The following is a 17,126-nucleotide window of genomic DNA, read 5'->3' on the forward strand; positions in this document are numbered from 1 at the left end:
TGTCACCGGAGAGGACTGTGTTGAAAAGCTTCGAGTAATGAACCGTTTTTCAATACAAGCTTCAGTGCTTCGGAAAGCTTCATTTGGCCATCACTAGCAAAAAGTAACAGAAATCCAAAATCCAAATAAACTTACATGACCAGGCAACCGGAACACACAGCATAAATGAGAGTAGATCACGACACAGACACAAAGAAACACGGGGCTTAAATACACAAAGGGAGCAATCAGGGAATGGGTAACAGGAGGGAAACACAGCTGGGGCAAATCAGGCCTAACGAGCCAAGGGGAAGCAAAACCAGACACATTAACATCAGACATGGACTTTCAAAGTAAAACAGGAAACATAACACAGACTCACAGGCAGGCACTATAACAAAGGGAACAAAGACGTGGGACTAGGGTAGACACAGACACTGACTGGATGTGGGGATACAGCAGACAGGGGAGACAGCAACTATGGAACACAGACAGAAAACCAGAACACTAAAACTCTAACCAAACCCCACCCAGAGAACCTAAACTAAGAATGATCCTAAAACCCATAAAGCAAAGCTAGAAAATAATGAAATAACAAAATCAAAGAACCAAAAACACAAAACACTGGGTCAACGACCCAGGGACCCTAACAATTTGCCATCATACGGTGATTGTCTAGCAGTATTTGGATTTTACAGACGGAGGGGCAGCAGCCGCAAGTCAGCGCTTTTTGAATGGCTGAAATCCAAACTGTCCAAAAGAAAATTATCTGAAGAGGATGGCAGTAGCACACGGCAAAAAGAACATTTCCAAACAACCCATAAAAGAAATGCTCTGAAGAGAAATAGAAAAATAGAAATAGGATGGATGCATTATGATGAAGACACTGAGGTTTTCAAGCAGGTTAGAGCTAGACGAGGAGGAGGAACAAGAAAAACAGACATTTGCAAGGATGCCAAGAAAAAGGACATATTACAGGTTGCAACAGGCCTGTTCTTTCCAGATGGAGAAAATCATTCAGGGGCCCTTAAGAGCTGGTTTTCACTTCATGACGAGGAAGTGGTTCGGTGTTAATGCTTGGAGGTCATTTGTGTCCTGTGATAGCTTTTCTGATGGTGCATTAATGCATGAGTCAGTATCTAAAAAGTAATCCCCTTCGAGGTGCACGGCTCTGCTTGTTATGCAAGTGAACGCTACTACATACCGTTTTACAATACTGCGCCCTCTTTTCACAACAAGTGGACCAAAATAATCTAGACCAACGTTTCTGAAAGGTTGCAGATCTGGAACCACTCTTTCCTCTGGCAGGTCTGCCATCTGTTGTTGGCTGGGTTTTCCTCCATTCAGTTTACAGAATAAACATTTTGCACAGCTTAAACTCCATTTGTTATCCGAAACTTTCTTTCTAAAACAATATCTGGGAAACATGCTCTTTGGCCAGTCTTCTCGAGAATCTCATTTGCCTTTGTTCTCTATTTTTCTCTCAGTTTAAATGAAAAAGTTTGAATCAGAAGTTTAATGTTAGCTGGCATTATTAACTCCTGCAAATACTGCAGTTCCTCCATAGCATTGCAACACTCCTGAATATATAGTCAAGTCCAGTCAAGTCAAATTTATTTATATAGCACATGGAAAACAGCAACTGTTGACCAAGGTGATGGACATTTAAGATCATAAAAAGAGATAAAAGAGATAAAAGAGATAAAACATAAGAAGACATGAAAGAATCATAAAATTAGAAGATTTGAGTAAGAAGTAAGATAAAAGTAGTACAAACTCATCCTGATTTAAAAGCCAAGGAATATAAGTGGATTTTTTAGACGGGTTTTGAAAGTGTCCAATGTTGGAGAGGTCTTTGTGTGACAGTTTGTTCCACAATTTAAGAGCAGTCACAGCAAAGGCCCGGTCTCCTCTGTGTTTAACCTGGACCTCGGGACAGCTGAGAGCATCCACAGACCTCAGTGATCTTACAGGAGTGTACCAATTTAGAAGATCAGAAAGGTTGTTTTTTCCTGCCTTGCTTTGTATCATTGTTTGTAGCTCAACCTCACGTGTCTGAATTTATTTGTTTTTTCATTGACACACTGTATTAACACAAGATTCCTGAAATCATACAAAAGACTACCCTAGTAGTATTTTTTTACTGTAAAAACCACAGACATGTTAAATAAATTATTTTATAATTTGAAATGGTAAATGGAATGGTTCTTATATAGTGCTTTTCTACTCTTCTGAGCACTCAAAGCGCTTTACACAACTTGTGCATTCACCCATTCACACCCATTCGCACAAGCACATTGTTCTAGTTGCTTTCTAAGTAACATTCACACACAAGGATATTTGGCATGCAGACTGGGGAAAGCCAGGAATCGAACCACCAACCTTCCGATCAGTAGATGACCTGCTCTACCACCTGAACTACAGCCACTCACATGCAAACCTACAGCCACCTACAGCCATGCAAATATAAATTGTGTATTTTGAAAACTTATGCACACATTGTGTAAATATATACAATTATTTATCAAAAAATGGAGCCAATACACCAGGGTTTCTTTGTTTTTGCTTTTGTTTTGTTTTTTGGCCACAACTAAGGACCTTACACACCTGCAGCTGATCTGACTTGTCAGGGGAGTAACATAGGAGTGTAGCTTAGAGCTCCTCGACGCTGGATCGTTGAGTTACACTCCATAGTTAGTGTGTGTCTAAGTGTAGTGTCATGCTGGTCATGTATGCCCGCGGGAGTTAGTGTTTCCCTGTAGGAGGAGCGTGGACGAAAAAGGAAAGAACACACAGGGAGTTTGGGAAGACGAGAGCAGAGAGCACGAACGTTTGGGTGAAGACATGACATGGGAGTCTAGTGAGCTCACAGGGATTTGTGTTCTTGGTATTTGCTCCACTGTATATAAAATGCACTCATCAAAGAGTCCAGCATTTGGGTCCTTCTTCCCCACAGTTGGCCAGCGCTAACCATGAGAAATTATGGTAAATTGCCACATGGGAAGGACAATGTATCAAAAGGAGGGATTTCAGGTTTACTTTATAACTATCTGGTGATTTTTCTACAGTTTTCTACAATTTTCAGTGATTTTTCTATGATTTGTGTGACTAACAGTTAATGTACAGGTATTAAACCCCTACAGGTGCTATTAGATAAGTTGTTGATAACCTACAAGTTCACTGAACAGAAAGTGGAATGCTGATTGATGATGATTGATATATTTTCAAAACGGTTAGAAGTTTTTCCTTCAAGTAAGGAAATACAGGTGCAGTATCAAGAGTATTGCTGGGAGAAATCATCCCAAGGGTGGAAGCTCCAGACTGAAACTGGGTGCTGATCAGAAATCTTCAGAGAGCGGGAAGCAGGGACCAGTCCAGGCACAGCCGACAGCCCAGACAGCGGTCAAGGGCCCGAGTCATGTCATTTGGGGTCCTGCTGCTCATCACAAGAAGATTCCAGAGCACACAGAAAAAACCGCAAAGGTTAAGAAAGATCCCTGCGTTAAGACGCTGAGGAAGACAACAAGGGTGTACAACGTGCTCTGCCCTTTCAACCCACAGCTGCGTTAGAACGAGAGAGTGAGGGGTGAAAAAGCGCCCTCCTCCAACAAGAGTGTGCCAAGCACCAACTTAGTGACGTGCAGGTTGAGGCTCTGTGTCACTGATGAGGGATCAGCGATGGAACGCAGACAACACCTGATAAAACCGCCAGGAAGTTTTGCCTGAAAAGTTCAGTGTGTGTTCAATAAGGTGGTTATTGGTGTGACTTTTTAATTGCGTCACAAAATATTTAAATTTACATGACTCTCCAATTATCAAAAAAACAGGAAAGGTGTATATGAATTGCTTGGTTTCAAACTTTTCTCTAGTTCTGATGTGATCAAAAATAATATGCAAATTTCACAGCCATTTGACTAACAATGACTTGTGCACGCTCTGCATGGCAGGTAGACTGCTTTGTGGGCTGTGCATTAGATCCTAAATACCACAGTAAATATATCAACAGCAGTTTGTTAAACTGTAGCTCCTTTGACATAGCTAATTTGTCCTGACACATTATCTGACACCCTAAATAGGATTTTGGGGTCATTACACTTTATTAAGGGATTTTACGAGACCTGAAACATGCTTTGAGGATCTCGAGAATGAACTTGTTCTTTCAGAGCTAAATGTGACTGATTGTTTGGCGCACTGACTAGTTAGAATCTAGATCTATCAAACTACTGTAAACCTTAGATCAGAAGTGTTTGATGTATGGTGGTTGTTAGAGTAGGGGGGGGGGGGGGGTATTATTTGATTCTTATTTAAAGTATTAGATAAAGCTGTTTTGTTATATACATAATGCGAATGTGCTCATAACTGAGTCGGCGCTCCGTATTTTGAGAGTTAAGAGCTTCATTCAGTGTTACTGTCTGTATTGATATATTGCAGGATGACGTAGAGTGCAGAAGGTTTTTTTTGCAGCATGCTTACACATACACATGATGTACACGAGACAAGGTCAGGACGCGGACAGAAGAGGATTAACTAAAGAGTTCAAGCTCTCATTTAGCAGGTGAACAACTAAAGCTCTTTCATATTTCCACGTGTAATCTGTTGTTTTAAATTTTTTTCCTTATTATTATTACTAATATTTTGCATATAAATTTCAGATGAAGAAGAGACGATAGTGAGAGTAAGGATGACCACTAAGTGTAAAATTGTACCTCTAACACTGTAATGATGCACATAATGAACCTCTCTGAGTATTCATTGTTGTTGATGTTACTTGGTGTTGAAGTAAAACTCTTTTAGTGATTTTTGTATGATAAACAATAATAAAAGTGATGTAATGGGAAAATGATCGTTAATCCTCACATTTAGATTTTGTGTTTAGAATCGCACTGTATGATTTTTGTATAACCTTTGCCTGCTTAAGAAAGTGTACTTTATTGGTCCCCGTGGGGAAAATCCCTCTCTGCATTTAACCCATTCACTCATTCATGAAGCAGTGGGCAGCAGTGTGTAGGAACGGTACCTTGCTCAGGGGTACCTCAGGGTAGCTGTTGAGGGGAATCGAACCCCCGACCTTCCGATCACGGGGGTACCACTCTACCTACTGAGCTATCCCTGCCCAGCGATGAAGCAAGTATGTGTGCAGACTTTATTTACAAAATTCAAAGACAGACTGCAGCCATGACAAACAGGCAGCGTGATGCCATTTTGCCAGTCATTGGCATCACTCTGTGAGTCATGAGAGCGACTCATTCATGAAAATCAAAACCGCCATCTTTGAAACCCAGCAGTTTCAACCATATTGCTATAATGACTCCACCCACATTAGTTGGTAGTTAATTATAATGGAAAATGACCAAAACTGAGTAGGTACTAGTGTACCTACATGTATACATGCTTCCCCCAGGTAGTATCATTAGAAGACATAGCATACATTTTCACTGCTATGCTGATGACACCCAGCTCTATCAATCAATGAAGCCAGGTAACACACACCATTTAGTTAGACTGCAGGAATGTCTTAAAGACATAAAGACCTGGATGGCCGCTAACTTTCTGCTTGTTAATTCAGAACAAACTGAGGTCCTGAAAATCTTAGAAATATGGTATCTAACCAGATTCTGTAAGGAGTAATTTTTGACCAAGACATGTCTTTCAATGTACATATTAAACAAATACGTAAGACTGCTTTCTTCCATTTTCACGACATCTCTAAAATTAGAAATATCCTGTCTCAGGGTGACGCTGAAAAACTAGTTCACGCATTTATTTCTTCCGGGCTGGACTTACTATCAGGATGTCCTTAAAACCCCCTAAAAAGCCTTCAGTTAATCCAAAATGCTGCAGCAAGAGTACAGACAGGGACTAGAAAGAGAGAGCATATTTCTCCTGTTTTGGCTTCCTGTTAAATCCAGAATTGAATTCAAAATCCTGCTCCTCACATACAAGGTCTTAAATAATCAGGCCCCATCTTATCTTAATGACCTTGTAGTACCATATCACCCTATTAGAGCACTTCGCTCTCGCTCTGCAGGCCTACTTGTTGTTCCTAGAGTATTTTTAAAGTAGAATGGAAGGGAGAGCCTTCAGTTTTCAGACTAGAGATAGTCTTGATATGCTAGATAACATGCTTTCTTCCATCTTTAAACAACTTGTGTAATTGCTAAAATATATTTGTTTGTAGCCACAACTTCATTTCCCTAAAGGTTTAAAAAAAAAAACCCACTCCTGCATGTTTTTAGTAATAAAATCCTTCATTACTTTCATAAATTATAACACTGCTCATGTCATGTCATCAGAGACATCCTGGATTTATGCCATTAAAGTCACCAGTTATCTTGATCTTAATGAGGACTCATGTCATGATTTACAGTCGGTATCTTTGTCATGTTTTAGCTTTATTGTTTTTGCAACTGACCTGTAATGTTGTAAAGTATAGGAAAGTAAAATTTAATTTATAGCACCTTTCAAGATAAAAATCACAAAGTGCTTCACAGAAGCAGAAATGGACATACAACCTCAAACAAAATCAACCAAAAGCAAGTATAAACAGATACATTTTTAACTGCTTTTTAAAAGAAATGACTGAGTCCACAGATCTCAAACTCAAAGGGAGCGAGTTCCAGTGTCTGGGAGCCACTGATACAAACGCTCGGTCACCTTTTGTTTTTAAACTTGTATGCTGGACAACCAGCAAGCCCTGATCACGAGACCTCAGGGACCTGCTGGGGCGATAAGGAAGAAGAAGATAACTGATGTAAGTTAGAGCTACACCGTGCCAGGCCCTATAGGTCATGATTATAATCAGTACCAGTACCAGTAACAATGATTGATCTTTACTTTATTTTATTTTTTGCGGGGGAGATGAATACCCAAAAAGAAAATCACACATGGTATGTTAGTGGCCAGAAAGGCAATTTAATGACCAAATAACCATTGAAATGACCACTAAAATGATCAAAATTTATATTCCAGTGTGTGCTTCTGTGTGTATGCTCATTAGCAGCATGATGTGCTAACCACAGTAGAGTGGTTTTTGTACACTTTCTACACCTGGTGCATGGGGCTGCTGTTCCAATCCTGGTGGTGCGCCTTTTGCACCTTCTTCTCATTTCGTTGGTGGAGTGTGGATCACACTCTGGTTCAGACTACTGTATCTTGAGATCAATGGCAGAAGTGGCTGAGAATCAGGGACAAGTGTGTCTTGCAGTTGTTGAGGTCACCAGCATGTGTCCCAGCTCTCCCAGGATCACTCTTCATTTGTAGGCTGTAGAGGACTCCCCCACTTCAGTGAAGTTGTTTCCAGCTGGACAAAGGCATCGTATCCCAAGACATCCGACATCCAGGAGATTGGAGAAAAGAGCCATCAGCCATCAGTTAGTTTTCCTTCTACAACTCGAGGTGCCAACATCCTCTCTAAGTTATCCAATGTGTATTTGTGCCTATTGTAATCCAGGATTGCTTCTTGCTTTCACGCATCCTTTATTCCCCATCACTGACTGGTTCCTTGTGTGCTGCTGTCAAAAGAAGCACATTCCTCTGTTGCTTTGGCATGTGGGATATCGCCGTGGCAGTTTCGGTGAAGCCAAAGACAGACAACAAAATCTTCCTCTGTTGCAACTGGAGGAGCTGGGGAGGAAGCTCTGGGTTGTTTCCCCTGTGCCAGTTTTCATATAAAGAGTTCCTCTTCCAAAGTGACCGAAGTAAAGACATTGTCCTCAGAGCTCCTCCGTCAGTTGGAGTCTGAACCCTATGCCATTTGTTACTTCCTGAGAACTTCCAGTGTTGTCATCCAACATGCTATGTATTGGTTTCTTCTGGTGTAGTCTCCACTTCATCTATAATCCTCCAATCCTTGCACCTTCGCCCCCTGTGCAGGTTTGTGAGGGTGCACAGCAGCTAAATCTCCTTTATTATAAAAAGTTCAAAAGTAGATCTCAGGTGATCCACTCAGTCACCGGCTCCTCGGTCTCAGAAAATGCCCCTATGTTCTTTTCCATCAGCTGCTCAGCCTCCACCTCCATGCCCCCCAACACCAATCCTCCCCCAAAGAAGAGGATTCGGGCACTGGCTAGTACTCATCATCAGTGGTGAATGATGCAGTCAGCCTCTTTGCAGATTCTCCCCTCATCTTCTGGAGAGGAAGTTTCTTCATCTTGGGCAGATGTCTTTTCTTCAAGGGCAGAGGACTGCTTGCTGTCCTTGCTCTCTGACCAGCTCATATAGGCAGTGCTTGAAGCAGTGATGACCTTCTTGCTGTATTGTCAGAATAAATGATCTGGAAGCTGTTAGGCTTACAAAAAGTGTTTGCTGTCATTTGCGCTGCAGCTGCACATTTGAACTCTGTAAAATGTCCTGTGATTGTTGTTTTTTGAGAGTTAATATTTTGGGTACGGTCTCCTTTTTTGAAAAATACACAAGTAGAAGTGCTTTTAGCATGTGCTTCGAAGCTAGGTTTGACTGGGATCCTCAAAGCTCAATACCCTGCACCTAGAAGTAAAAGAAGAAGAAGGGCGGAGCAAAGTGTGGACGCTTCAAGAGAGGTGTTTGCGCAAAAGGAGCTGGATTTTCATTCAAAGCGAATAAAGTAGTACCAACGTTTGGATCGATATCTGCATCGATCTGCCCATCCTTGTCTCCTGCATCGTAGCTGAGATCAGCGTGAACCACGTGGGTCTCTGCTCCCTAATCTGTTTCCTGTGTTTGGAAAGAGTTCCAGCTTCATCGCGATTCAGCTTCATGCATGATTCAAAGGAGAGGAGGAGAGATGAGAAGCACAAGAAGGAGAGGAAAAGAGAGGAGGTGGTCATATCTAGAATAAGATTTGGATATACTGGTTTGAACTCTACACTATTCATGACAGGGAAATATAATACAGGTAAATGTGATTCCTGTGGAGAAGAGGAAACTATAGAACATGATATATTATACGGATCCAAAAACTCAGTAACATAAAAATGGAACTGGATCTTATTGATTTACTGCAAAAAGACTCAAGAAGTGAAAGTGATCAGGCCTTATTCCAGGTTTTAAAAGAGAGTAAACTGTTGCTAGTCGACGTTTCAATTCAATCTCCATACCAGTTGGTGGCGGTAATGCACCATTTTGTTATTTGCCAAACGTATAAAGAAGAAGAAGCATGCTCGGTGGTGACATGCCGTGCGCAGTTTGCACAGACGGAGCTACTTTTTCATCCAAAGCGAGTAAAGTAGTGAACTTAGAGGAGAAAACAAACCAAAGTATCGATCATATACCACTACCAACGTTTGGATCGATATCTGCATCGATCTGCCCACCCTTGTCTCCTGGATCGTAGCTGAGATCAGCGTGAACCACGTGGGTCTCTGCTCCCTGATCTGTTTCCTGTGTTTGGAAAGAGTTGCAGCTTCATCGCGGAGTTTCTCTCGGTTTGTGGGCTCATCTAAAGGTAAGCACCGAGCTAACTTTACTGTGAGTTCAGTTCATGTTGAGTTTAGCTCCTGAATGAGGTCTTCTGCTGCTCTCCTCGGTGTCTGTTCACAGTTTATTGTGAACACGTTGAGAGAAGAGTGAGAGAGTGTTTGGAGAAAAACACCAACTAATCATTAGCTCAGCATGCTGGGAGAAGTTGGAGCAGAAAAGTCTTTTCATTGTCCCTGCAGCTGTTTTTCTGCCTGCACCAAACCTCTACAGCCTCATTTCTATTTGAAGCGATAACAGGAAATGGATGAGAGCGATCTGCTGCAGTATCAGGGTCACAATAAACTTTATTGTCCAGCTGCTGTGGATGAACACATGAGAGGAAGTGAACTCCTACAAAGTCTCATTTTAATGAGTCTGGCTGCTGTAAAGTGATGCACAGGAAGATGTTAACAAAACCTAATGAAACAGAGATGAAAGTAAACAGTGTTCATATTTGAAAGCACAGAGAATAAAAATATATTGTGGTGGTTAATTTCTCCCAATTCTTTCGATCTTTGGGCTGAAGGAAGGACAATACTCGGTGTATAAATGCTCAATCAACAATTACTTCATTTCATACAATTCAACACCTTTGAGCACAAACCATCCGGATGGGGAGACATCAAATCTCCAATTGGTGGAGGGTTACTCAAGCTCTTATAGCCTCTAGTGGCCCCCACCGAGTCGTAAAAGAATGTAAAAATGTCTTCCTGTGTCAAACACAGCTGCAGTCAAAGCAGGAAGGAAAGCACTTAAACCACTGATCAAAGCTCATTAATCAAAGACCGCTGATCAGTGGCGATGATTACCGTTCACAGTGAGTGAGTCACTGCAATCACAGCATTTGATCAATGAGCTTTAATCATTGGTTGTCGGGGAATGGTGGAGGTGGTGGGACTGGGGGGCTGAAGGAGTTGAAAGTGTGGGGTGGGGGAGTAAGAGGTCTGTCCCTGTTTGTGGAAACCACAGGAGGAGCTGTTCAGGCTGTTGCTGGGTGTGAATTGTTGGAGTCTTTAAACTTGTAGTTGCTGTTTTCCAGACTGAAGCAGAGTCGTTAGCTGAAAACTGGTTTTAGAGGTTCATTCAGGACACCTTCTCAGGCTCTTACAGCCTTACCTGTATCATAACAAAGTGTATAAACCCCAATCCACCTTTAACATGGTCCTTCTCCCAAACCTTCAAATAGGACTTTCTGGCCCTGTCATAGTAAAGGGCTGCTTAGAATATTAGAGCCAATGTCACAAAGTTCCTCCTGAAGTATAAGTGAGTGAGAGAGTTTCCTCACTTTGCAGCACAACACGTCTCACAAGATTTCTACAAGCAATCAGAGTGAAATTTGTACTTTGTGTTGTCAGATGAACATATGAGACACTTTGACTCTTCAGTGCAGTGTGGAGCCTAACAAAGATCTGTTTTGTGTCCCAGCTGATCAGCAGGAGGAGAAGAGTCTGACGGAGCAGCAGAGGAACATTTTCAGCCATCTGGACTCAGCTGAGTCACTACAGAGGAAACAATGAGCTCAACACAGGAGGTGAGGAAAATATCACAGTTTCACCAAATACTCAGTCACGTCTAAAACTCTCATCCTCCCAACCTGTTATATGACTGTGTTGCATATTATGTTGTTTTTTAGACTATTATGTTTACAAACATTATTAAATCACAAGCAAAGAAAGACTACACCACAGCACATGTGTAAGGCTTATTCATCGAAATTATTTATTAATCAAATGGACATAACATTTTGTTCTTCACCCCAAAAATACACATTCAAAGCATCACAACAGCAGCCCGAATGAAGGAAAATGAAGGAAAATAAAACATGTGTGTATTTTCTGTTGCCTACACTGTAGAGGGTGACTTTGCCTCTAAACAGGAACATGAGCAGGGAAGAGGTTAAAGTGGGATTGAGCAGGTGGGAACCCTAAAATCAGCTGTAGTGGCTCAGCGTGGGGAAAAGAATCACAGCTCACAATAATTTCTGTTGAGAGCTCCAGTAGATTTTCTTAAAGTACAGGCTGTGATCAGCTGACCTGCTGCTCTCTGTGGATGTACACAACTGATTTCAACCAGATGTCAGCAGATGTTTCATGAGCTGTCCTGGCTGATTTCCATCCTCTACACTGACAGTACACTGTCTTTATATTAGACACTATACTGTTGGTATGAAGGTGGAACTCAGTGAATGGATGTCAGCATCATGAGCTTCAGTTTAAATGAATCTCTGCTACACTTGATGTAATCTAACTGTGACATGAGCACCACAGTCACTGTGCACCAGTCACACACTGTCCTTTACTTTAAATCCATCACAGATCAGCAAACGAACCTGTTTATCCTGCACTAACCTGCAGAGGATCTTCATGCAGTCTTTAAATAACACTCTGCTTCAGATTGTTTTGCAGCATGTTTCATAATCTGAAAAAACATAATGTCACATGTACAGACCCAATATCTGATTTCAACACATGAGGACTTACATGTAAGCTTTAATCTCCAGTTGATCAAATCCCACTGAGCAGTCCTTCCCTTTAAATCTAACCTCTCTTCTTCCTCTCCTGTCCTGTGTGTCTTATCTTTCTCCATCTCTGAGTGAAGTTAGCTCTCTTTCTTTTCTCTCCCTGTGATGTACAGCAGCTGGACCTTTAGCCAGCAACACACTGTGAGACAAACTGCACACAAACAGTTTGTGTGTTTGCTGATGTTTGTTGATAGAAACGCTGCATTTGAAATTACCTGTTTGTTCAGGTGCTGTGCAAAAAAGAAAGAAGAACAACGTCTCACTTTAACTCCTGACTATGACTCACAGTTTTGCCTCTTTCATCTCTTTTTATGTTTCATACCCTGGTGATTAGTACACGATCAGGATTATTTCATGTGTTACTTTTTAGGTTCATATTGGTTTGATGTTTGATGCCCTTAGTGATGAAATGACTCCTCTCAAATTTCTCAAACCAAAAGCAAAAAATCTGTTTTGTAAATACAATGAGTAGAAAGTCCTTTTTTTCTGTGGGGAGTAAAAGTAAGGAAAAAAAGGAAAAATATTTTAGAGTGTTTGAACAGTCATGAATTATTTTTAACACCAGGTTGGATGTAATGTGTTAGAACTACCAGCAGGTGGGGATAAGATGCCTTTAAGGTGCTTGGTGCCACACTCCACCTTCAGGTTTAAAACTAGTGTTAATGGAGGGAGTTTGAAGGTTGAGTTTGTTCCACGACTGCATTTCACTCACTGCCTCTGTTTGTATCTCTGTCACTGCAGGACCAACATGGAGCGAGAAGTCAGCGCTCTCAGGAGGCCGACAAACCTCAACCAAGAAAGAGAGAGAAAACATACACCTGTGACGAGTGTGGGAAGGATTTTACTTGGAAGTATGAACTAAAACAGCATCAGGTCATCCACACTGGAGAGAGACAATTCAGCTGTGACTTGTGTGGAAAGTCTTTTTTCTGGAAGAGTGCTCTAAAAAGACACCAACTCATCCACACTGGAGTTAAAGTGTACTGCTGTGATCAGTGTGGCAAACAGTTTATAAACAACACATTGTTACAACGCCACATGTTTACCCACACTGAGGGGAGACCTTACAAATGCGACCTGTGTGAGAAGTCTTTTAAAGCTCCACGTTACCTGAGAGAACACCAACAGATCCACACCAGAAAGAGACTCTACAAGTGCAGTTACTGTGAGGTATGTATTTATATTTGTATTTTGTCATTTTAGCCTGACTGTTTGGAACAACTCTGCTCATTAAACTGTGTTAGCATGTTAGCAATTCTACTGCATGGAAAAGCAGCTCTGAGTGATTATTCAGATTTTCATGTCAGTTTTGATTTTTGTTTACAGGATCATGAAAAACTAAAAGTGCTGAAAATTAATATGATGGTGTTATTTAATGTTCAGGCAGTTTCCTGGTATATAATGACATTGTTATTATTTCCACATAAATGGCCTTTTGTTTACAGAGCCTGATTCCTCTGTTAGGAGTACATGGAATAAAATAAAACACTAATGAAAATAAGTACAAAACCAAACATTCAGTAATCTTCTATTATGGTTAACAAAGTTGTGTTGTTACATAATAGTATTGTAGTATAGTAGTAGTGTTAAAATACTCATTTAATATTATAATTGCAGTGTCATGGGGGTAGTAGTGTTTTTCTTGTGTCCCATTCAGCTGAGTGTTATAACTACACAGTTAGTGTTATTAATGCAGTATTAAATTAGTATTATTGCAGTGTTACATTAGTAGTTTTGCACTGTGTTGGTACCCTGCAGATATTAGGATAGTAGTACTTTAGTGCAAGTCAGATGTTATTGTAACATATTAGTAGTATCAGTATTAAACCCTTGGAGGATCTTAAGGACATTTATTGTCTTTTGAATTTTTAGTTTTAAACCATTTTCACTGTGTTGAGTGGATTAAAGCCAAATTTGTCAAAGATTTTTTTTTTTACTTTTTTTGTTTAATTGTGGTGTAAATTCATTAAATTAGCCTAAAATGGCTAAGCTACAGCAATGCATCCACCTTTATGCCTTTGGACAAAAATTGTCCCATTGAAACCCATTATAAACGCTATTTTTCACGCCAGAAAAATTACGGTCAAAGGGATCGTCAGGTTTCCAGCTTAGGTTTCGTTTTGGACTACAGGCCTTAGAGTTGTAATTTTTTTATTTGTCCACCGGGTGGCGCCCTTGCTTCACATTTGACCTCTGCTGGAAAACAGCGGGCTGCTTGGACAGACCTGCCGGAAATGACGCCTCTTTTCCGGCGTGCAGCACTGATCGGGCGGACCATTTTTTGGTCCCTAGGACCATGAGAGGGTGCATTTTTTTTTATTTTTTTTAGTCAACAGGAAATGACGTATTTGTTGTCAAGTGGTACCGGAAGTGTGCGCTGGACAAAGGAGTCCGACGCAACATGCCCCGATCATCGTCGCGAGTTAACCCGGGAGAATGCACTCATTTCGGCCTCGACGAGCAGCATTTGCCGCCTGGAGAGCATTTTCTGGTTCTGGAAAAAAAAATAAAAGGCGATCGAAATGACTCTTGGTGCCAATCTTTAGTCCATCTAAAGGCCTAATTATAATAACAATCAAATATTACTTCAAATGTTTTTTTTGGAAAATATTTAGTTTTTTTGTTTTTTGGGGCTAAAAAAACAGGGCGCTCATGTAATGAAACTGGGATTTAAAGGGTTAAAACAACGAAAATATTATTAAAACTTTATATGAATATTTCAGGGAGAAGTAGTTTTAAAAGACTGACCAATTTAAAGTGAAAAAAAAATATGAATATATAAAGTTTTTATAGCACTTTTTGAGGAATGGACATTTATTGTCCTTAGGCACAAAGGTGGATGTCTTTTTAAGGTACCTCCAAGGGTTTTAATGTAGTATTATGGTGGTAGTATTGTAGTTTTTACAGCCCACTAAACTGAGTGTGTTAACTGAAACAGTCAAATGTAATTGGACGTCTGCAGAGATGCTCTTTATTTCAGGCGACGTTCAGGATAAAAATGTTGAAGGACTAACTTACACTGTGTCTTTGTTTAGAAGCAGAGCGACACAGATGGATCCAGTTCTCAACCCTGTCATCACTGTGGTGGTGGGAAAGAGTTTCATTGTGACCTTTGTGGAAAAACTTTCAGCCATAGAAAAAGCCTAAAAACACATCAACGTGAACACACTGGAGACAAACTGGAACACTGCAAAGAATGTGGGCGAAGTTTCACCACATCAAGTAGATTAAAACAACATGAACTGATTCACAGTGGGGTTAAAGAGCACCTCTGTGATCAGTGTGGGTCATCCTTCACCACTGCAGATGGGCTTAAAACACACAAACGAGTCCACACAGGAGAGAAACCATACAAGTGCAGACACTGTGACAAAAGCTTTTCACGCTCATGTCATTGTAACAAGCATGAACGTACACACATGGAAGGAAACTACAGCTGTGACCAGTGTGACAAGAGCTTCAGGAATCTCAGTTCATACACCGAACACAAACGATCCCACGTTACTAAAAAACTGTTTCACTGTTACCAATGTCCCAAAACATTCACTAAATTATCTGCTCTGTGCAAACATCACCTTGATCACTCAGGGCTGAAATCACTCCCATCACAGTGAATCTGCAGAGACAGAAAGATCCTCTTCTGCTTTCAGGGTCAGACTCAAAACTCCTGAGATCAGGCTCCACAGAGTTCAGATGGAATCTCCTGTAAAGATCTGATGAGGCAACTATGAATGAAAATGGTTCCCTAGTTCCATTTTAAGCTTTCTAAACTGTTCTGCTTCAGTGTTCATGTTGAGTGGTTTGCTTTGCTTCAGCAGTTGGATGAAAAAATCTGTTGTCATGTTATCAGTGACCTCCTGACCCAGTATGAACCTTCCAGATCCCTCAGGTCATCTGGATCCGGTCTTTTATCAGTTCCCAGAGTCAGAACCAGATACGGAGAAGCTGCATTCAGCTTTTATGCTCCATATATCTGGAACAAACTCCCAGAAAGCCTCACATCAGCTGAAACACTGAGTTTATTTAAATCCAGGTTGAAGATTCACCTGTTCTCAGCTGCATTTGAATAAAACACCAAATCCACACTTTTAACCCTCCTGCCTTCTTGGGACCTTTTTGTGCCACTGCTATGTGTTAAATGGCTGCCATTTCCACTGTGTTCAGTGGAATATAACCAAACTTGCCACAGGATAGTTTTTACCTGTCAATGTTAATATTCCAGTGTGAATTCCTTAAATCAGCCTAAAATGGCTGAGCAGCAGAAACCCCCACACCCATCACCCTGGGGACCATTTTCTGCCCATTGACTTCCATTATAAACGCTATTTTTCAACCCCAAATTATCATCATATGATTTTATTTTTTCTTCTTTTCTTGGATGTCAATGAAGACTCAGGGCCTTGAAGTTTTAATTTTTAAATTGCAAAAAAAATGCAAAAAAAATAATGGCAGGTCAAAATGTATGTTGGTGCCAATCTTTGGTCCATCTAAAGGCCTACTTATAATGACAATCACATATTACTTAAACTGGTTTTTTGTGGAAATATTTAGTTTCGTTTTTTGGTTTTTGGGGCTTATAACACAGGGCGCTCATGTAATAACACTGGGATTTGAAGGGTTAAAACAACGAAAATATAATTAAAACTTTACATGAATATTTCAGGGAGAAGTAGTTTTACAAGGTTGGCTAATTTAAAGTGGAATAAAATATGGATATATGGTCTTTTTATGCCGTGGCTGAGAATGGTCCCTAGGGTGATGGGTGTGAGTTTTTTAAAGGATGGCAGGAGGGTTAAGCTTAAATTTCAAAACTTACATTTTAACTACTGATTTTATCTACTGTTCTGATTTTATCTACTGTTTTTTAATCCATTTTAAATCATGCTTTTCATTTTATTTTATTTTTTTTAATGTCTCTGTAAAGCACTTTGAATCACCTTGTTGTTGAATTGTGCTATATAAATAATCTTACCTTATCAAGTTTTTATTGAATGTATTTTGAACGTGAAGTCTTGAAAATGTTAAATAAACATTTAAAATGTTAAACAAAGAAATAGTTTGAGCTGTGATTTCGCTTCCTGTTTTTCAGAGTAAAGACTGAAGTGACAAATGGAAACATGTTTACAGTCACAGTCAGATGAACTGTTTTCAGTGGCACAGATGGAGGTTTATCAGAGGAGGAGACTTGGCT

The 17,126-nt window shown here is 40.4% G+C and overlaps 1 protein-coding gene across 4 annotated transcripts in view; it reads left to right on the plus strand.

Annotated features, from left to right (window-relative positions):
• LOC146662618 (uncharacterized) overlaps positions 1 to 17,007 on the plus strand; it is a 32,876-nt gene extending 15,869 nt beyond the window's left edge. Inside the window, exons 1-4 of one of the 4 annotated variants that reach the window (XM_085417559.1) lie at positions 9,111 to 9,400; positions 10,840 to 10,945; positions 12,677 to 13,105; positions 14,971 to 17,007. In XM_085417559.1, coding sequence (XP_085273685.1) covers positions 10,928 to 10,945; positions 12,677 to 13,105; positions 14,971 to 15,549 — 1,026 coding nt within the window. In that variant the 5' untranslated portion in view covers positions 9,111 to 9,400; positions 10,840 to 10,927 and the 3' untranslated portion in view covers positions 15,550 to 17,007. Of the gene's footprint in view, positions 1 to 9,110; positions 9,401 to 10,438; positions 10,946 to 12,676; positions 13,106 to 14,970 lie in introns of those variants that run through there. The other 3 variants (XM_085417563.1, XM_085417560.1, XM_085417561.1) reach the window with 3 other exon arrangements.
• The last annotated feature ends 119 nt before the right edge of the window (positions 17,008 to 17,126 follow it).

Source organism: Rhamphochromis longiceps, linkage group LG9 (genome assembly GCF_057381845.1).
Source record: "Rhamphochromis longiceps isolate RC_006_pf linkage group LG9, R_longiceps_female_GT1.1, whole genome shotgun sequence".
NCBI lineage: Eukaryota > Metazoa > Chordata > Actinopteri > Cichliformes > Cichlidae > Rhamphochromis > Rhamphochromis longiceps.